The sequence below is a fragment of the Rhinolophus sinicus genome, chromosome 15, assembly GCF_057876585.1.
Source record: "Rhinolophus sinicus isolate RSI-liver-muscle chromosome 15, RSI-T2T, whole genome shotgun sequence".
Lineage (NCBI taxonomy): Eukaryota > Metazoa > Chordata > Mammalia > Chiroptera > Rhinolophidae > Rhinolophus > Rhinolophus sinicus.
Window position 1 is genome coordinate 125,569,672 of NC_142515.1, and position 21,728 is coordinate 125,591,399.

Genomic DNA, 21,728 nt, shown 5'->3' on the forward strand with positions numbered 1-21,728 from the left:
AATCGGGAGCCAGCCTGACCCCGCCCCCTACCCCCACGTTATTGGTTGGTGGCCCCAAGGTGGGCGGAGCTGGACGTGGGTTGGGGAGGGCAGGGGGCGGGGAGGAGGAGGAAGGCGCTGGCGGGCAGTGATGGCGGCGGGTGATGGGAACGTGAAGATAGGCACCTTGGGGAGTGGCAGTGAGAGCAGCAGCGACGGCAGCAGCGAGAGCCCGGGCGGCGCCGAAGCGACAGCAGAAGGGGGTGGCTGGGCAGCAGCGGCGTTGACGCTTTTGACGGGGGGCGGGGAGATGCTGCTGAACGTGGCGCTAGTGGCGCTGGTGCTGCTGGGGGCCTACCGGCTGTGGGTGCGCTGGGGGCGACGGGGTCTGGGCGCCGGGACCGGGGCAGGCGAGGAGAACCCCGCCGGCTCTCTGCCTCGCATGAAGAAGCGGGACTTCAGCTTGGAGCAGCTGCGTCAGTACGACGGGTCCCGCACCCCGCGCATCCTGCTCGCGGTCAATGGGAAAGTATTCGACGTGACCAAAGGCAGCAAGTTCTACGGCCCTGGTGAGGAAGAGTTGGGGGGAGGGGGAGGGGAGGACCCCTTGCAGCTCCAGCGCGACCCGCATTTTGATGGGGGGGGGGGTCCTTGGGCACTGTGCTAGTTGGCCCAGCTTTATTGAAGTCTGGACCCCAGCGCCTTGACTGCCGCACCTGGGATGGCCCGCCCCCCACACACCCCCAGCGGCGGGCACCTCTAGCTTTTCCCTTTAAGTCGGGGTCCCAGGGTCGCCCCAGGAAGCGTCGCTCAGCTTTCATCTTAATCCCATCCCATTTCTTCTTGTGCTGAATTTTTCAAAATCTTTTGGTTGTAACCAGTCGTGACTGACCCTCAAGCTTTGCTGAGCTTTCTGATTCCTGGGATTGGTGGGGGCAAGCGGGAGGCTTCTAAAGGAGGGACCTAAAGTTTTATGCCCGTAATTCACAGCTTTTCTTTCTTTACTCTTTTTGCCATTGATCTCGCTTTTCCCACTACTACTCCCCATAAGGCCACGTTTAGGTACACGTAGTCCGAACCCACTAGCCTGTGAAGTCGCGGCATATAAGCAACACCTCATACTTTTTTAAAAAACCAGTTTTAGTATAAAGATGCTTCCCAAAATTAACAATGTATGTGGGATGAGGACAGACAAGAATGCAGATCTTAAGAAAGACTGGCACGGGTATTCGCCCTGAGTTTTGGGGGTGGAGCTCATATACCCAGCTGGCGTGCCTGTCTGCTTGTGCCTGTCTGCTTCTCTTTTTTTCCTTTTTTTTCTTTTCTTTTTTCTTTGCTTCTTTTTTTTCTTTTTTTCTTTCTCTGTTTCTCTCCTTCTTTCCTTCTTTCATCCTTTCTTCTTTCTCTTCTTCCTTCTTTTCTGTCTTTCTTTTGTAGGCAAGTATTCAAATACACGTTGATAAATAATAGTGTTTTCACTGAGAATAAAACTTTAAAAAGCTATAAATTCATATCCGCATGTACTAGTTCTGCAAGATTTTTAGAACTGCTTTCACAAAACCCTTCTTTTATATTGTAGTTATGGCATACATTTCAGATTATGCTAACACTATAGTTCAGACTCATGGATCCTGTTGGTATACCATAAAATTGAGCAACACTGTACATCCTGGTTGTGTAGTAATGCTAAGTTTTTAAAAACTGACTACAATTAGAAATAAGTAATAAAATTAGGGACCTACCATGACTTTTTCAAAGAGTACATCCAAGTCTTCAAGGTAAGGGGTTGGTCAAGTCTTTAAAACAAGTTGGTTTCCTCTTTGATTTAATCTGTTAGTGTATGAGATTTATTGACATTTGCAAACAAATACTTCTGATTTCAGTGCTTGGTGGCTGGAAGATAGTTTAGAAGAGCTTTGTTGTATTTGTTAATTGGAATAGAGATAAGAAATTGGAGATTTTACTTATTGAAGTATTTATTTTAATTGCTTATATTTTTGTATGTCTACATTCAACATAAGTTATAGGTAGCTTATAAAGTATTTACTTTCAATTATATGAATATGAAAAATAGATGGCTGCCTATTTATATCAGCTGAAATGGTTAATACATTTTTTGTGTACTTAACAGTATGTGAGATGAGAATAGGGCCAAAGTACAGTATTTAAATGCGCAGACGAAATTAAATACAGTACATGTATTTTATTTTATTTTTTTAGTCAGGATTTACACAGTATTTTGTACCTAAAGTTTTTTCCCCATTGATATTAAAAATGTGTGTTCAGTAATTAGAAATTGTGTGCAGGTTTAAATTTTTCATGCAGACCTACCCAACTAAAAGATCTGTTTTTGTCACCCCTATCAAAACTGACAGTGAAGCAAAGTTTTCGTGTGAAGAGGCATATTTGTCCTCACACGTTATGCCTTGCCACTATCTGAAAATAGCTAGGAGAGACAGTCATAGACACAGTTTGGCAGCCTCCATTGGCAAATGTTCAGCAACAGAAATTAAAAATGAAGATAAGAGTCATAGGTATAATGTAGATAGCCTTTGTGTGCCTGAACAGTAAGGGGGATCCTCAGATAATGAAGAGAAGTCAGTTTTAGGTTAGCTTCCACCAGTTCCCAGGTCCGGATAACAGCCGAAGAGTGACAGTCAGTTATTTTATTCTAGGTAATTATCGATGAACAACCTAATAGAAATATTTGGAATGTTTTATTATTGAAAGGTACCTTAAAGGTAGATGGATCATCTTATGGGCTTGGAATATGTAAAAGATGTAGCTCTTTCCAAAAGTCTTAAATTCAAATTTCTGGCTATGAAACATACATAAATTCAGTTTTGGTTTTAATTTTTATTTTCATCCTCAAATCAATTAAGCAGAATAATTCAGAAGCAGTAATCCTTATCTGAGAATCTTAGTAGCTTGAAAGAATAAGCCAAGGGAACCAGAAAACCTAGTTTCTATGCCTAGCCAATATCTACTCCCATTTTTCAATAATGGTTTTAGAGTTAAAGATTGTTTTCTGAGGTTTCTTCCTATGTTGAAGATACTTTTTTGGTCATTTTTAAAGTTCAGGTTTTTAAAAAAATAAATATTGACAATTTAGTGGACAAACACATGTTGGCAAGCAGTTGGCATTAACTACATTTGTCAATATTAAATTTAGTAACGGTTCAGGCACTTGGCCAGTATGTGAGGAAAGTGGTTCATCTTAAGAAACAATGAATGTGGGAGGAGAAAAGAGACCAGATTTGTTAGCACCTGCTACATCAGACCCATGAATTGGTCTTCTCCACAGTGCTTCAGTGAGCTAAGTAGGCAGTCCTGTCCTTCAGATAGGCAGTCTAGGTTTTCAGTATTTGGGGGGAATTGGCTTGGGTCACACAGAAAGAACATTCAAACCCAGATATATTTGACCACAAAGGCCATCTACACTAGTTCAGTTAACTGCTTTTTGGGTTAAACTTGTAGAGAATGTTACTGTTGTTTTTTATACCTTCTGGTTCCTGTAAGCATTTAAAGCCTCAAAGAAACACACTTTCATGGCTTTATGTTGTGCTGTCCAGTGCGGTAGCCACAAGTCACATGTAGCTTTTTAAATTTAATTAAATATAATGATAAATTGAGCTTCTCAGTCACACTAGCCTCATACCAGGTGCTCAGTAGCCACGTGGCTACCATATTAGTGCACTCTATAGTATATTTCCACCTATGAAAGTGTTCCCATTTTACAAATATGGAAATAAACTCAGCGAGGTCTTGCCCAAAGTCACATATCTAATAAGTGGCAAAGCTAGAAATCAAACCCAGTGTAACTGGCTTCATATGCCATCCCTTCCCATTGTATCACAACATAATTTCACATGTTTTCAGAAGTAATAGATTAGGAAGACTCAGAAAGATAGTATTTTAAATAATTTGATTTAATACTATTGCAATGGAACTCTACCCAAAACAGTGTTCTTATGTATTTTTTAGGATGGCAAGAAAGTATACAATTTACCTTTCTAATAGTTTACCCACGTTTCTGAAATTTAGGTATTATTGCTTCCCCCTTGTTCCATGTAGAGTATTTTGATACATACCAAAGCTGTTTTCTCCATCTTACCTTTTCAGTTACACTGGAAAGAAAAAGAAGTCATACATAAGTACCCCATGAGATGTCTAATATTTGGGAGGTCGAAGAACACATGTGCCTTTCAAGTGTTTTCCTTTTTTTTTTTTTTTTTTTTAACTTTGTCTTCACTATGTTCACTTATAGTTTGCAAAATTGCAGTTGAAGCAAGGGTTGCATCATACAGACCAGGTATAACCTGTTCCTTCATGGATGTACTATTGAAACTACCCAGCTCTCATCCTGGCGTCTTGCTTTGAAGCCAACTGGGTCTGTTGTGAGGTTTAATGCCCATTCACATCCATTATCTACCAGTAAGATACAAGGATCAACTTAGTTTTCTGATGAACTTTGACAGTCTGCTCAAATGTATACTAGTTTTTCCTACAATACCAACTTGGTTGGCTCCTCTGAGTTCAACATCATTCCACTGTTCTTAAAATTTGAGGGATTGTATTTGTGTTACATACTGTCACAAAGTGTAAAGGTATAGCTTAAAGCGTATGAGAATGAGACCAAAAAATGTAATTCAAGCTGGAAGAAAAGAGTAGACTTGGTAACATCTGGAGTTAGCCGCTCACATTCTTTGAATAGTTCCTTCAGCAATCTGACAGAGCCCGCCCCTCCCCCCACAGCCTGACAGGCATCACTAAATAACTGCTATACTCTTAGAACCTGCATCCTGTCTCAAGATCTTTAATATAGGATTTCAGCTCCATTTTTAAATACTAACAAGGACTTTCCTGGATTTCATTACAGTGTTATTTAAATAATATGTTGTGAGAAATGAGAGTTAACAGTTTTCAAAAATATATGAGTCCCTACCCACAGAGTTTATGGTTTATTGAGGAAGACAGATAATAAACAAAACATTCAATAATCTGTAATTATTCTATGAAAGAAATGACTAAGATACATAATAGAAGGTAACAAAAGACTTAATGTACAATAGGTGGTTAAGAAACATCTTACTTACATTAGTTTGTCAAGAAAAGGGGGTTGATATTTAAGCAAAAACTGGATCTAGAACTGATCGTGTTATTTAGCAGAGAAAGAAACATCCTTATCATTTTCATTCATTTTCAGCTTGACTTCAGCCTTTGATTTGTAGCCTTTGATTTATATTACCTCAGTGTTTCTTTTTCCATCCTTTTACTTTCAATCTGTTGTTTTTTTCCCTTATAAATAATCTATAATTGGATTTGTTTCATGAAATCTATTAATAAACAATCTCTTAACATCTTAGTTTAATCAATTTGTATGTTTTGTCATTACTAGTATATTTAGATTTATTTTCTACCATCTTATTTAGTAATTTCTCTTTGTCATACTTTTATTTGCCTCTTTTCCCCATCTTTTTTTCCTTCTCAGATGGATTTTTTAAAATCCCTTTCACTTTTCTCCCCTACTGATTTGGATGCATTCTATTTCTGTTCTGGTGATTTCCTTAAGTTTTTGCTACGGACACTACCCTTCTGAAAAATATAAGAATTTTAGCCAAGCACTTTTGTGTTAATTAGGAAAAACTGTATTTAAGACACTTTAGTGCCATTTGATAGACTATTTCTTAATAAATATACAAAACTACCATGTATGCAAATTGATGGTGTCCTTTGGAGTTAATGTAATACACACAGCCATGGTTAGAAAGTTTTAACTCTTAACCCTCCCCCATCCGATTTTCTACGTATGTTATTGCTATTAGACTCTTAGTTTCACTGTATTTTTTCAAACTCCACCTCCAAATTAGTTAAATTACTATTTCCTTTTTTTCAGTAGTCAGTCCTCACTAAAATTTGCCAAAATAGTTACCATTTTTTCTTTATTCATTGCCATTTCTTACATCTCATTCCTTTGTTCAGGGTTCAGTTTTCATTTTAGTGAGGTACATCCTATAGTTTTTTCATCGGTAGAAAGAATTCTGAGACTATCTTCCCTCAGGAATAATAGTATAGTTTTAGAATATAAAATTATAGGTTGTTATTGTACCTAAAATGTTCAGTGGTATTATTGCTACTACTTCTCTTTAAGTCTACTTTTGGTTTATTTGTCATTCCTTTGATTAATGTGTTTTTTTCCTTTTGGTTGTATAGTAGGTCCTCGAATAACTTTTTCATTTAATGTCATTTCATTATAAAGTTGATAAAAAATTTTGATTACTGGCTGGGGCTACTGTCGGTGTGGAGTTCGCACACTCTCCCAGTGTCTACATAGGTTTTCTCAGGATACTCCGGTTTCCCCCATCCCAAAGACGCGCACATTGGTGAACTGGCCTGTCTACATCGTCCCAGTCTGAGTGAGTGAGTGTGGGTGTGAGTGGCCCTTCGATGGAAGGGTGTCCTGTCCAGGGTGGGTTCCCACCTGGCACCCTGAGCTGCTCATGTAAGCTCTGGCCATCCTCGACCCTGAACTGGAGTAAGTGGTTGAAAAGGAATTCTCTTACTTGTTTGTATTCATCTTTCCTATATGTGTGTATAGCTCACATTTATTTCAGTGTTTCACATTATAAGTGCTTTGGGTCTTTAGAAGTTTGGTGATGTTTTTAGGACCAGAAATATGCCATAGGATGGCCATCTTGTTTCTATTAATTAACTTATGGTAAAACTGGTTTTGTTATACATCGTTTCACTTAAAGTTGCAGTTTCCAAGAACTGTCAAGGACATTAAGTGAGGACTTACTGTAGTTGAGACTTTTTTCCCTATCTTTGGAGTTCTGCTCTTTTACTAGGATTTGTCCAGGTGGGGATTTTATTTATTTATTTATTTTTAAAACATGGCCAGACTCTACTGGAAATCTACACTTGATCTTAGCCAAAAGGCTGAGAAGTGATTCTACTAAAATCTGAGGGTATGTGTCATTCATTCATTTATTTTAGAAAATTTGGACCCATTATCTCTTCAATTATTGCCTCCTCCATTCTTCTTATTCCTTCCTTTGGAACTCTTAATAGATAAACATTAGCTTTTCATTCTGTCCTTAATGTCTCTTAACCTTACCTTATGTCCCATCTCTTAACTTCTTAATAATTTTAAGCAAACATACTATAGTTCTTTAATCTGCTTCTATTATCTTATTCTTGGGGTGCCAGTTCTCATATCTATTATATGTGCTCACTCTTCCACGATGGTTTGTTTCTTCATATAGTTTATAATTTTCATTGCAAACTTACCTTCAGCAATTACTGACTTTTTGTTTCTTGGGGTATTTTTTGTGATATTCCAGGAGCTGAGCCCTGCGTTGTGGAAGTCTTCCTGTAGAGTGATTTGGGGTACATTTCAATAGGGCCTAATGGAAGATAAAACACTATTTTTGTTGGGTAATACATGCTCAAGATAGAACATTTAAAAGGACAGGTAGTAAAAAATAAGCCTCCCACAATCCAGCCATCATATTCCCCCTTCCTGGAGGTGAGGAACCAGTGTGAGTATTGTTCCAGAGCTTTCTCTGCAAGTGCAAGCACGTGGATATGTACTTTTCTTCCCCACACTAACGTGTAAAACCATTAACAATATTTTCATATCTTGAAGGCCTTTCATATCAATATAAAGCCATCTCATTCTTTTGAATATATACATAATCTACTATATGAATGTATCATAAATTAACAGTATTATTAGTGATCATTTAAATTCTTCTCAATCTAGTCTTACTGCATGGTGCTGCTGTATTCATGTATATGTCATTTTATGCATGTGAGTAAAGTTACAATTATCTGTAAATTCCTACAAGTAAAATTACTGAGTTTTAGGGTATGGCCGTTTTTTATTTGGGTACTTATTTCTAACTTGCCCTCCGGAGAAGTTGGACCATTTACACTTCATGAAAATACCTATTTTTCACCTCCTTGCTAAAAATATACTAAACTTCTTGGTCTTTGTAAGTCTGAGAAGATCAAATGGTATCTCAATATTTTTGTAATTCAAATTTGTCTTTTTCTTAGAGAGGTTGGACATCTTGAAAAATTTCAGTCTTTTATGTTTTCTTTCCTGCAGATTATCTGTTCATATATTCTTTGCCACAGTTTTTCTTTCATAATACTGGTCTCACAGATTTTAGGTGTTCTTTAAAAAGTAAATCAGCCTTTGCTACAAATATTTTTCCTGGTTTGTTTGCCTTTTTACTTTTTTTTATGGTGTTTTATAAACCACATAGAAATTTTTGGTGTTATTTATTCAAATTTATCTTCTTTTTGTGGCTGCTAAGTTTTGTATCAGACTTAAAGACTTTTTGCACTTAAAGATAATTTTTTATAATCTGTAGTCTCTAATACTTTTATGGTTTTAGCTTTTTAGTTACATTTGTAATTTATTTTAAGGAATCTAGCTTTTGTGAAATAAGGATCCAACTTTTTTTTGGTCTTTTTTATAGAAGGCTATTTAGTTATCTCAACACCATTTATACTTTTTTCCTCCAACACTTGCAGTATTATTACCTTTACTGTTACTAAATTCCAATAGATAATATTTAAGTCCATGCTATTTTTTTCACCTTAGAATTCTCATTCTACAGGGACTATATAAACTGTTTAGTTACCAAACTGTTGGCATCAGACACATACAGGTTTGTTACGTAAGGGGGTAGTAGAATGGAGAAATGTACTCAGATCTCAAACCTTGCTTCCTCTGAGCAACCTATCCAATTCCAACTCTAGTTGTTAATCTTATGTTTTTTATGGTCTTAAGGAAAAAGTAAAGAAAACTTACCCAAACACCTTTTCAAAAGTTAAATGTTTCCTGTGGGAAATAAAACTTGTGGAGAAGACTTAAAGTTTAGACAGTGAGGAAATATGTTAGTCACTGAATCATTTTATGTTTAAGAGTTAATAAAATATTTTGTCTAGAATTAGGCTTGGATTATTATTAATAATAGTAATCCTACTGACCTTTCACTCTTACTAAGTCAGCCATATAAAACCAAAAAAAGAACGTTTTGTGAAGTTTTGTTATTACATTCATTCAATGTTAAGGCCTCTTTAGGGAAGTTGGCAGAGAATTTTACTAAATAATGCATTGGTATAGATTAATATGTTCAAAGGTGGAGGGTTTTCTAATTGTTATTTTTATAATACTCTAATACTCATCTTTTCTTCTCTCCTTTTTACCATTTAGATGTATTTTATGGTTTATATCCTGAAGTACCCTGAAGTAGATTGATTTGCAGGCCAGAGAGGGAAATATTGTAACAAAATACTATGAAAAGCTGTTGACAGCTTTTTTGTTAATTCTCTTCCATTTTGGTTTAACAACTATTCTTAAATACCCATTGCCATTAAATTTTGTAATTAGTGAAATGCTCCAGTTTTAAGGGTTGTCATTCCATCTTTGGGTTTATGAGTCCTCTCTGTTTTTTCGAGGTGTACTACTGTATTTGGGGTAGCTGGAAAGGTGGAAGCAGTACTCCCCAGTTCTGTCATTAATTTTTAGGCAAGTCACTGCCTCTGTTCCTGTTCATCTGCCAGTTTGGGGGGGGGGAGGGTGCACTGCAGAACTTGCCCCTTCCACTTTGCAAGATTGTGAGAAAGAAAAGTAAGACTGCTAGAAAATTCTTTAAAAAGTTGAAACTATCATTTTACATTTGTAGGTTTTTATAGCCCTGATCAGTTTCCTTTTCCTTTTGTGTGTTTGACTTATCACTATTTTAAGTTTGTAAGCATTGATCCAGTCACTATTGAGACGCTATAAAATGTTTATAGACTTTTTGGCTGTTGTTTTTTCTCAAGGAAAAAGAAACAAACAAAAGCTAGCTCAGTATATATATGGCCTCCATGTCCTGAAAACAGCCATTGCTACAAAGCATGTGCAGTTATGCAAAAAAATAAGACACTACTTTCAGGTGGGCTACTCCTGTTTTGCCCAGGGACTGTTCTTGCTTAGTTTGAAAAATTAACATTTCTCTACAATAATTAACTCCAATTTAATGAATTTGAGATTTTACTCTAAAAAATAGAAAAAATATTGAATTTCTTCTTCTTAAATGCCTAATATCCTTTGAATGTCAGTTAAGATAATGGGCAAAGTTTGAAAGTTATAAATATCGGCCAATTGTAAAGTGTTCCATTTTCTTATATAGAAGATCAATTTAAAAGTATAAAACGGTAGCCTGAGTTTATATTAATAGACTGATTAAATATAGTTATGTCCATTCAGTGGGAAAATATATAACCATTAAGTAATTGTGATAATCAACTAATATAAGTAACAATATGGAAAATATTTAAGAATGGGAAAAGCAGGATAAAAAATACAGTACTTTACTGGAAGTATCATATATTTTCATATTAAAGTATCAATAACTAATAATGCTACTTTTAAAAAATTACTGCTAATGCCACTTCTGGTTGCATACAGTAACCTTTTCAGAAAATGAATTTCTTATATTCGATGAACTTGATGGTGCAATGCTTTCTGTAATTCAAGTTAATATTAATGTTTAGATTTCTGTCTAAGTAAAATTTTGAATTCTACTCTTAAAGGTACAGATACTTTACTGACACATAACCTTTAATCTCCTAAAGGCTTTAAGTATGAACATGGATATAATCATTCTGCTAACTTAAAAGTCAAGGAATTTCCAGTGTTTTCTCCTTCTCATTAGAAAGTACTTTACTCTGTTAACTGGACAATAGCTCTCTTACCACTCTATTGCTCAGTTAAGCCAGTGATTCTGGTTTTAAAATTATTTTCTCTAAATTACCTTTGTCATGTATGGGTAACTTTCAGACTCCGGAAAGAAATTGTTTTTTTTGGTAAAATTACATATTTTGGAAATATTATTGGCACATAATTCTTAAAACAACATTTTAAACAGAAAAATCTATGTGCTCTGCAGCCTAAGATGAAGACAGAATTAACTCTTAATTGATTTTTATTATAAAAATCACTTTTTCAATAGTCAGACTTTACCAAATATGTGAAGTAAAAATTTCCCCTCCAGTCCCCAGAAATACTGCCACTGTTAAGTGTTTGATCTGTATTCTTCCTGGTGTTTTTCATGCATATTCAGAGTGTAAAATGTGCATTTGTATATTCTTTAATTCAGAGTAAATCATACTCTGTGTATATGTGGTATGTGTATGTACATATATACTCTTGTGAATTGCCTTTTTCAGTTACTGTGTCATAGACTTCTTTCCATGTCTCTACATAGAGTTACATTATCTTCTTTAATAGCTGTAGATTATCCCATGAATGTACTATAATTTAATCAATTTCTTGATCTAGAAAATAAGGCTGTTTCAGTTTTGTTTATTAGTACACGTTTTAAACAACTGAAGTATCTTTTTAATCTATATTTAGATGGATATTTTGCTTACCATAAGTGAAATGTGTTTAAAGTAATAGGTCAAAATCTAGAATTTCTCTTTATTTGGAATTGCAGCTGATTCATTTGGAAGAAATTCATCATGTTCCTACTTCATGCCAGGCATTGTTAGGCATTGAGGATACAGGGATGAGTAAGACAGTTGCTGCTCTCAAGGGCAAGCTTTGGGAATGGCTCATTTTTGTCAGTGTATAACCTCCGTAGAGAGGGTGGTTTCTAATTCCTTGGACAAAATGCTAATAATTGTGTCAGTCAGAAGAACTGAGTAGTTTATACCACTTCTCCTGTTTCCCACATGAAAACCATTTTCTTTAATGACTTTTCATAGTTTAATTTTGAGTATGTCATGGTAATCACATGATACTTATTTTAAAAATGGGTCATATTTCTGATCAGACCATGTATTCAGCAGATTTGCTGCACATTTACATGCGCTGGGCACTGAAGCAATCACTGGGGGACACAGCGAGTCAATCTCTGCTCTCAGAAACGTGTAGCCTACATTGAGTAGGAGAAAGAAAAATGTTTTAGATCCACAATTCACTTGTATGTATCTTTGCATCCAGTGGATGTCCTGTTGATTATTTTTAGATGCCACAATTGATTAACAGCAATCAGGAAAGCATTATTTTCCCTCAAGCACACTGGCTTCCAACCCTACCTGCTTTAAAGTTTCCTATTCTCCCTAATATCTCACAGTCTTCATCTTTGAATATAAGTTTTGGGGTATCTGAAATAATTTAAATTTAAGGTTTAAATGTTCATTGAAAAGGTTTACTTTGGTCAAAAGGCAGATTTCCAAGAAATTTCTTCTCATTATCCCATCTAGTATCTGTGCATATTTTGAAATAAGGCTGTGTACCAAATATGAGTCAGTGTGAAGTTTCTGTTATTTGACTTTTGCATTTGAGACAATCTAAAATAATCTTAGATAATCTAAATAATTTCCTTTTTTTCCCCCCAGCGGGTCCATACGGAATATTTGCTGGTAGGGACGCCTCCAGAGGACTGGCGACATTTTGCCTAGATAAAGACGCACTTAGAGATGAATATGATGATCTCTCAGATTTGAATGCTGTACAGATGGAGAGTGTTCGAGAATGGGAAATGCAGTTTAAAGGTACCTTCATGTTGCTGGGTTCTTTGGAAATACTAAATTTATGGCCAAAAAGTGTATACTATTTCACATTCTTTAAGAGTCTAAGGATGTTGTATGTTTTCATTGTCATCATTTCATGATAAACATAGCTAAATAGCAATTTGATTATTACATGTGATTTATAAAATCCATATTTAAAAATTGACTTGTTCCAAATGTAAGTCTAACAAAAATTTTGACACCTTTAGTCATATAAGGCTTGTTTATTAAGATATAGTTTTTTTTATAATATAGGCTTTTATTTAAAACTGAACTAATTACTGATACTACTGATAATAATAGTATAATGGTAATTCTAAATGATTTTATTGATCTCACCCTTGAACCATAAAGAAAAAATATCATTCCCCTTTATGACACCCTCATGACATCAATTATTACCACCTATGTGACACTCTGGACCTGTGTGACCTATGGACCCCTTAGGACAGTTCTTCTGGCACTTGTACTGGTTCTGTTGTATAAAGCTCTTCCTATCTTATCCTCTTGTCTCGTCAGTTAATTCAGTTAACCTAGGTTCAAATTCCTGACCAAGAAATGACTAAACAGGTAGTGAACATAGCAATGTTCTAAATTAAATACCTGGAATATAAAAACAAGCAGTGCAACAGAAATCTAAAAAAAGAGATGATAGAAGAAAGAATAATAGTGTGACAGGAGCCACAAACTGAGACCTCAAAGAACACAGGATGCTAGGTAACAAATGAGTTTTCATCTCATTTGGTTTATTTTCTTGGGGACTACTAGCATATGTCACATTTTCTCCCCAAGAATATTTCCTGGTTGGATCTACTTACCATGTAATTTTCCAACTCATGTACTTTTCTCTCCCTTCCTCAACCCCAAGAAAGTCACCATTTCCTTTTTTATTCTATTCTCTAGTCCAAACTATTAATGCTACATTTTATTTCATCTCAGTTCTGTATGTCAAAAAAACAACAACAAAACTATTCAGACTCTCAGTGCATATCAGTTAGTGTCAGACTCTGTGTCCCCAGACCTAACCCAAGAGCCTGGGATGGGCAGCTCTGAAATGGGTCCTGGACGTGCGTAGTTTTTTTATAAGCTCTCGAAGTGATTCTGATGCAGAGTCTTTGATTAAGAACTGGTAGTATGGAACAGTGTCCTGCAAAGCGCAATTCCCAAGCTTTCTAAATTCCCTAACCCTGGTTTCTTTTGTTCGAGCCTTACATGAGTACAAAGACGAGCCAAGGTGAGCAGTAGGAAAAATTTAGCTTATTCTATATGATTCTAGAAGAAGAAGCAAGCGCCTTCCCTGCTGTGTAACAGAATAGTGAAACAAATTTGATTGCTACTGATTTTCTTTTGATGTATCTTTCAGAAAAATATGATTATGTAGGCAGACTGCTAAAACCAGGCGAAGAACCATCAGAATATACAGATGAAGAAGATACCAAGGACCACAATAAACAGGATTGAACTTTGTAAACAACCAAAGTCAGGGGCCTTCAGAACTGCAATTCTTACTCCCTTTCACAGAATGTCTAGAGTCTTTGGGTTTGGTTCACCTGCTGCAAAAAAATCATTCAACAGATTGTGTACAAGCTAAATGAGTCTCACTATGAAGATTTGAATACTAGACATTCTTTATGCTGCCAAACTCATTTGTTGCAGTTGTTTGTAATGTCTGGTGGGTCTTCATCATCCTGAAAAGAAAGAGACAGGGATTTTTTTTAAAGAGTAAGCAAGTTACGAGGTTACTTTTTCCTTTTTTCTTTTATTTTTCTTTAAATCAAAGACAACCAGATATGTATTTGCTGCTTGAGTGCACACATCTCAGAAACAGCAAGGGATTCCTATTTCATGTGCTCTGCCTTTGTTTTAGCATCGAGGGAGGGAGGAGACCTGGACAGAGAGGTGGGGTTGCACGTTAATTGGAGTAGTTTAGGCTACTGAAACATTAAAATGTGAACTCCCCAACTTTTCTTTTTGGGTTTTGTCAGGAATTAGGGGAAAAAACCTTTATTTCTAACAAATCTTTGGAAATTAGATGGGATTGCAAGTGGATTTAAGTCAAAGCTAAATCCCCAACAGTAAGATCATTTGAAACTAGTTTGCATTCCTTCCCTTCCCCTAGGTCAATTCAATATTACTTGTGCCTTATTTCACTTACATAGACTTGAATTATTTTTAGGGAAAGCCCATATGTGAATTCAGAAGTCACTACAAGCAGCATTAAGACGGAAGTTGGAATATTCTGTTGACCACAAAACCTTGATGTCATTCTGTGTATATAGAATGTAAAAGGAATATTCAGTGTTACTGCCATATATGTTAATATACACAAACTTAATTAGCATTGTAATGGCCAAATGCATTCCCCCATGCTTTTCTCTTCAAAAAAATTGAAAAACAAATCAACAACTCTGTCCCCCAACAGCTGCCTAATTTTAGGAGTCAGACCCTCACAGCTCACTGGTGTGGGTGCATGGGGTTGTAGTATGGATGTCGTATGGGTGTGTTTGAATGTGTGAGAGCGCCTTGGAAGGGACTCTGCAGATACTGTAAATACCAGTACCGTTTTAATAAAGCATGTACAATAAACCAAAAGAAGCTTGAGTTGGACTTTATATACAAACTGTAAGCCAGTGCATTATGATATGGTAGTCAAGATTGTGCATTTGATTCAAGATAAGGGAAAGTCTTGGAAATGAAAAAGCGGACACTGGTTAACCAAGTTGTACACATTGTACCACATTCACTGTAACTTTAGGAAGAAATTCCACTTTGTGGAACATTCTCAAGAGATCTGAGATTATTCAGGTAAGAATTGATATATAAAAATGTACATATTTTACTTTATATTTTGATGCCAACTGATTATACTAGAAGTAATAACACTCCAGGTTGTAGTTATTGGGCACAAAACAATAAAGGATAATATACCATTAGGTATTAAATTCTTATATTGTTAGTTTGAAAAAAGCCCTTATATGTCAGTTATTTGATTTCATCGTGACTTCGGTTGCGGACAAGTTATACCAAAAACAACAAATTTAACAAGTCATCAATTTCAAGAAAAAGTTCTGCTTTATAATACATGCAGAAGCCATCAAAGAAAGGGGAACTTTTAACTGAAATAATAAGCTAAAATATGTAAAATACAGCAGGTCCTCAAATAACATCCTTTTGTTCGATGTCGTTTCATTAGGAAGTTGAGGAGGTGCTGTAGAAACTTAACTCTTGTTTGTATCAGTCAGCCCCTGGTATGATGGTTTCGGTTATATGTTGTTTCATTTAAAGTTGCAGAATCTGTTGACGATGTTAAGTGAGGACTTACTGTACTACATTCTGTTATATTCAGCCTTGGAATGTTTTGCAGAAAATTATGAACTTCAACCAAATCTTAGCTGAAGACTGGTTGTAAAGAGTGTTAGTAAATGCTTTGTGTTTTTATGTAAAATATTTTAAATTTGTTAAAGTACATGTCCTCTGTGTTAAACTGATATATATGTGTGTGTGTATATATATATATATATATATATATATATATATATATATATATATATAATATACATATATATGAATCATTTGAGCCTAAAGTTCAGAAATAAATCTACACTTGTGAATAGAGAAACCCTACATATTCATTCAGTAAAAAATTATACAATATGTTTAGAAAAATGAGTAATTTCGTGTTTTGGACTTGAAATAAACTGTTCTAGAGACAATTCCTCAATTTCAGTTGAGTGTTTCTCATTCTCAGGCAGTTTGTTGTGCAAAGCTTGAATAAGGAGACAAGAGCTGTGGTATTACTGTTGTTTTCCCCCTTAGACATTATTTCCTTAACTTGCCTGATTATTGGAACCACTTGAGGTACTAAAAATACAAATTCTTGGTCCCCAGTCCACACCTACCACCCACTGAGCTAAAATTGAAAGAGAATGGATCTCAGACTCTGTAAGAAGTGCCTTGGGTAATTCTTATGATCAGGCACACACTAATCTTTTTAAGTTATATTGTCCATCTCAGTCATCCACTTGAAAGAGAAATGGAACTGACTCTTGGATAATTTGGGTTTGATTCCATGTATTTCATTTTGTAACATTCCCTAAACTTCCTTAGAGTTTGAGTTAAAAATCAGGAGTTTCACATAAAAGTCTAATGTATGATGATTAAAAATAAATTTCCATTCAGATTTTTATATTTTGATACCATCTCCAGTTTGGCATATGTTTCCCAAATAAGATCTATACTGTGTATACTAGTCAGTTTCTCTCCACTGGGAAATGAACCCATTCAGATACAGATCAAGTTTTTTAAGCCTTGACTGTGGTGCTAAGGCTGCTTATGTTTCCCTGACAGTAATTCTATGTGCCTTTTTTGAAAACTGCACAATCCAAAACCACTTACTTTTACCCAAAATCTAGAAAGCTAAAATTAATATATTGAACTAGTACTGGAGAAAACGGTCTAGAAAACTTGGCATTAAATCAAACTATCCAAGTATTCCATTTCCTTCTTGATAACTGAAAGTGCAGCAAATGGCTAGAAGTATATGCCACTGGTATGTTTACACAGTATATAACCTTACATAGCCGTTACGGATCAGAATAAGCTGGTAATAAGGAATTTATAAAATTTTTAAGTTGCTTTGAGCATAGTGGAAATAAGTTATTGATTATTATAGTGATGGTTCTTTAAGGAATTAAGAGCAAATGCTCAAAGATAGCTTTTAAGTATATATGTTTCATTCAGCTGTCAATTTGGTGGGTGATATTAATCACAGATTATGATGTATTTGTTGTGGTGAGAAAGTTCAAATAAAGACCACCCACCTCTACTGTTTTTAGACAAGACTCAACCCCAGGCAATGTCAGAAAAGCCTGTGTGTCAGCACACTCCTGTGAGTCGGACATTGAAGGGTCCCTGGGCTAGATTTCAGCTCAGCATTTGTTCTGCCATCACTAGTGACTGAGAACGTTGGGTTGCCCATGATTACTCCATTCAAGAGAGCACCTGACATACTGTGAACACTGGTTCAGTCTCAAGAGATTTTTCTATCCTGCTGTATGTGTATAGGACCCAGCTACACCAAATCATGAAGTCTGGTGTAAGAAGACTAGTAAACATTTCATATGTCTTTTGAAAGCATGATTTTAATGGCTACATAGTATTGTTTCCAAATACAATTTTTAGTGAAAATGTAGGAAATTCCATACCTGATATGGTGCCAATTTGGTTAAAGAAAATAGAGGGACAGCAAAGTTTGGAAGATAAGTCAACAGAATTTAAAAACTAAAATAACGATGCCTTTGCATAGTTATAAAAGTAGTAATGCTCAGTGTACAGCAAAGGATTAATAATCAAAAATCACGAGTTAGGTAAACCTTTTCCTACATCTCCCCAGTTCCTCTATGCATACAGGATCAGTGTTTTCTCCAAGGCTTCAGAGTTAGCTATCTATCCAGTCATGTGGGACATCTCTACCGGGAACCTCAAAATGAGTGCATTATCCCCCACCCACCCCTCCCACCCCCCGGCCCCAAATTTGCTCCTGCTCTTCTATTCTGTTAGTGAGCTACAGGTAGGTCTTCCTACCTCCCTTCTCATCAAATTCGTAATCCCTTTTGACAATCTAAAACAGATTAGACCTCGTTTCCCTACTTGAAAGTCTCTGGTGTCTCCCTATTTCCTGAACAAGACAAAGCATAGGCCATCTTCCTTCCTTCCCACTGTACTATGTTACAGAAAACGACTTGTGCCTTACAGAATTTACTCCTAGCTACTTACCCACTCAATTCTTCAGTCTGGGTATACTCCTCCTGGCACTTGCCCAAGTTAGCTAATTTGCCCAGTTTTAGAGACCAGGCTCAGACGGATTCCATGCCCCCATAATTATCATAGGTTCTGTTGTACTGAATTTACTGTCGTTTTGTAATCTATCCCTGATAAGCCAGGGGCTACAGCATACTCGTTTTAGAACCTAATATTTTTCCTAAACTTAGTGCAGTGTTAGACACTTAGTATTTGCTCAAAATGGTTTTATTACATAAATTTGTAAAATGAGAGTAGACTAGTATCATTACTTTTAAATGGGGGGCTCCAAGGACTGAGAAGAGAGCCTCGGAGCTGCATCAGAGTACTGCCTCTTGTGTTTGTTGGGCTTGCAAGTAAAAATTTGAAAGTGTGTGCTACAAAAAATAGTTGGAAAACCACTGGGCTAGATGATCTTTAGTACCCTTTTTGTTTATGAATACAATTCAGGGTAGAACTATGCAGTCTTATAAACATCTGTAATGCTGTATGACTGCAAACTACAGACCTGTCCTCATGACACAACTGGATGAAGGCGTAAGCACCACAGTGCCACCTGACCCAGAGCCTAGCTCATCAAAATGGTTTTGCAACAACTACAGCTCACAGGCTTCATCAAAGGGCTGACCAAAGGAAGACGGAGCAAAGGCGAGGAGGACTCCCATTTTTTTTCTTGTAACTAAAACCACTCATCAATGCCTTTGAAACCCGACTATGTTGCCCCACCCTCCGTCCCATCCCTCCCATCACAGAGGCACTCATTGCAGTCCCTAGTCTATTCCAGTGGTAATTAAAATTAACTATTTTCTAAACAACTGTTCCAGTGGTTAGAAAAAGACAAAGTGAGAAGCAAGTTTAAGTTTGATGTTGCCAAGACAAACTGCAGTGTAATAAAACTAATGAAAACAGTGCACTTGCCTGGGAAGAAATGCTTTACTACTGGGGGAGACCTTTGCCCTTATAACTGTGCTAAAAGAGAAAAGCAAGATAAAAAGAATCACCTTTCTTACGTGAGAAATGCAACAGCAAACATTTTAATTCCTTCTGTGTTTCAGGTGTATCTGTAGTGGAAAGAGTTTAAGCCTTCAATGGAGTCTGCCGCTTTTTGGTGAACTTGAACAAGTTTCTGAACTTTGCTGAGCCTAATTTTCCTCATTTGTTGAAGGGAACTAATGATATCTACCTCATTGATATTATAATATAAAGGCCACCAACTCCATGACATCACAACACTATTCCTTCCTCTATTTTGCAATGGTAGAAAGACATTTTAATAAGGATCTTTTTAGGTGGTAATTTTCTTCTTATTTAAAATAACAATCTGAATAACCTTTTGTTAATTAAACTGATAGTCCTAAATCTGAAAAATATTTACTAGCGTTCCTAGTTTATCAGTGACGGTAATGATATGTTTACGAACAGCATCAATGCAGTATTAAAGTTCAGCTATAATGCCAGGAGTCATAGATCACATTTATTAATATTCTCACAGGCACAACTCATAATTTATTTAGAATACAGACTAGTGGGATGGAGGCTGTCCTGAAATCATTTGTATAATCTGTAGATGAGATGAAGAGATGGATGTGTGATTATATTGCATTGAAAACACCTCATTACTGACCACCTTTGCAAGTTAACTCTAGCTAGGAGTAAAACTGAAAATGCTACATTGCAGCAACGAGTTCAGCATGTTTGCCATTTAGCTTCACAGATTTATGTGCATTGTTTTAAGGAATCTTATTTCAACTGCCATGAATCATCTCACAACCCAACTTGTATTAAGCAAAACTAGTGACTAGAATGGTTAACTATATTGTAAATGTACTGTTCAAACTTTTTCCTTACATGATTAAGTCTCTTACAGCAAATTAAAACTTCAGTCATCCTAAATGAAAAGATCACTAGACTCATCTATCTCTCACATATGGTTGACCAGTCAGAATTTAGTTCAAACTGGAATTCACTTAGGACGGTTAACTATATGTCAACTGGCTAGTCCATGGTGTCCAGTTGTTTGGTCAAATGCTAGTCCAGATGTTGCTGTGAAGGTATTTGTATATGTGATTAATTTATAATCAGTTGACTTTCAGTAAAGCAGATTACTCTCCATCTGTGGGTGGGTCTCATTCAATCAGTTGAAGACCTGAAGAGCAAAGACAGGTTTTCCAAAAAAGAAGCAATTCTGCCTCAAGACTGCAACACGGAAATGCTGCCTAAGTTTTCAGCCTGCTGACATGCCCTGTAAATTTTGGATTCGAGACTGTTCATCAAATCTTACCTGAATTTTCAGCTGGCCAGTCCTACAGACTTGTCAGCCCCACAATTGTGTGATCCAATTCCTTAAAATATTGCCTCATCATCTAACTTACCTATCTATACAAAGATTTAGATATATCTTCAAAGATTTAAATATATCTGTATATATATCTATAGATATAGATACTCAAAGATTCAGGTATCTATCTATCTAATCTATCTAGTCTATCTAGTCTATCTAGTCTACCTAGTCTACCTAGTCTATCTAGTCTGTCTGTCTGTCTGTCTGTCTGTCTGTCTATCTATCTATCTATCTATCTATCTATCTATCTATCTATCTATCTATCTATCTATCTGATCTCCTATTGGTCTGTGTCTCTGGAGAACCGTAGTACACTATTTCCTAATTATTAGTGCATATAAGATTTTTAAAGTTTTGCCTCATTTTTATAATTAAATGACAAATTCCTTCATTTATTCAGTACATAATACTTGATCTGATATGGCCACCTGGGCTTCAGTTTCTGAACTCTGAAAGATATTTCTGCAATGAAATGTAATACTTTTAGCAACATGCCTCTCATTGTTTCAGATACAATCTGAGATAACTTTTCATCTAATCTCTGAAATAAGATTTCATCAGAGGTCATGAGACTGCTCAAGAGGAAAGATGAACACAATCCTTCTGCTCTCAATGATACCAAAGTCAGTGTGAAATTTAGGAGAACATAATCTAGTAACTGTATTCAAAATCACAAACATTGACCCCAAGATTTATGTTTTCAACTACTTTTTAAATTATAGATTTAACAAAGGTAACATGAAATCATTCTATCTGGGAGGAAAAAAAAAGCCTCAAACATTGCAGTTAATGGAATGAACTGACCCTGCCCCACCTTCAATTCCTGGTTTCTCTCCGACAACCATGATTTTCAGTTTAGTGTGCATCTTTCTGACCTTTTTTCTAAGCAGCTATATTTATATAGCTGTACCTATGGAAATACTGCAAAGTTTAACTTCCAGAATCTGCAGACAAACTGCCTGGATTTTAAATCCTAGCTGTGACTTCAGGCAAGAGACTCAACTTCTCTATGCCCCAGTTCTGAAACCTT

At 36.1% G+C, this 21,728-nt stretch overlaps 1 protein-coding gene across 1 annotated transcript; it reads left to right on the plus strand.

The window, feature by feature from the left end:
* The first annotated feature begins 97 nt into the window (after window positions 1-97).
* Window positions 98-16,279, plus strand: PGRMC2 (progesterone receptor membrane component 2). Its single transcript, XM_019749025.3, has 3 exons — window positions 98-548; window positions 12,385-12,540; window positions 13,922-16,279. Exons 1-3 carry the CDS (start codon window positions 131-133, stop codon window positions 14,017-14,019), a joined length of 672 nt encoding a protein of 223 aa, XP_019604584.2. The 5' UTR covers window positions 98-130; the 3' UTR covers window positions 14,020-16,279.
* Window positions 16,280-21,728: the final 5,449 nt, after the last annotated feature.

Bases quoted from the DNA above. Each gene is read 5' to 3' on its own strand.
- PGRMC2 (XM_019749025.3), top strand. From the start codon at position 131: ATGGCGGCGGGTGATGGGAACGTGAAGATAGGCACCTTGGGGAGTGGC. The intron at 549-12,384 runs GTGAGGAAGAGT...TTTTCCCCCCAG, and splicing joins CAGCAAGTTCTACGGCCCTG to CGGGTCCATACGGAATATTT. The intron at 12,541-13,921 runs GTACCTTCATGT...TGTATCTTTCAG, and splicing joins ATGGGAAATGCAGTTTAAAG to AAAAATATGATTATGTAGGC.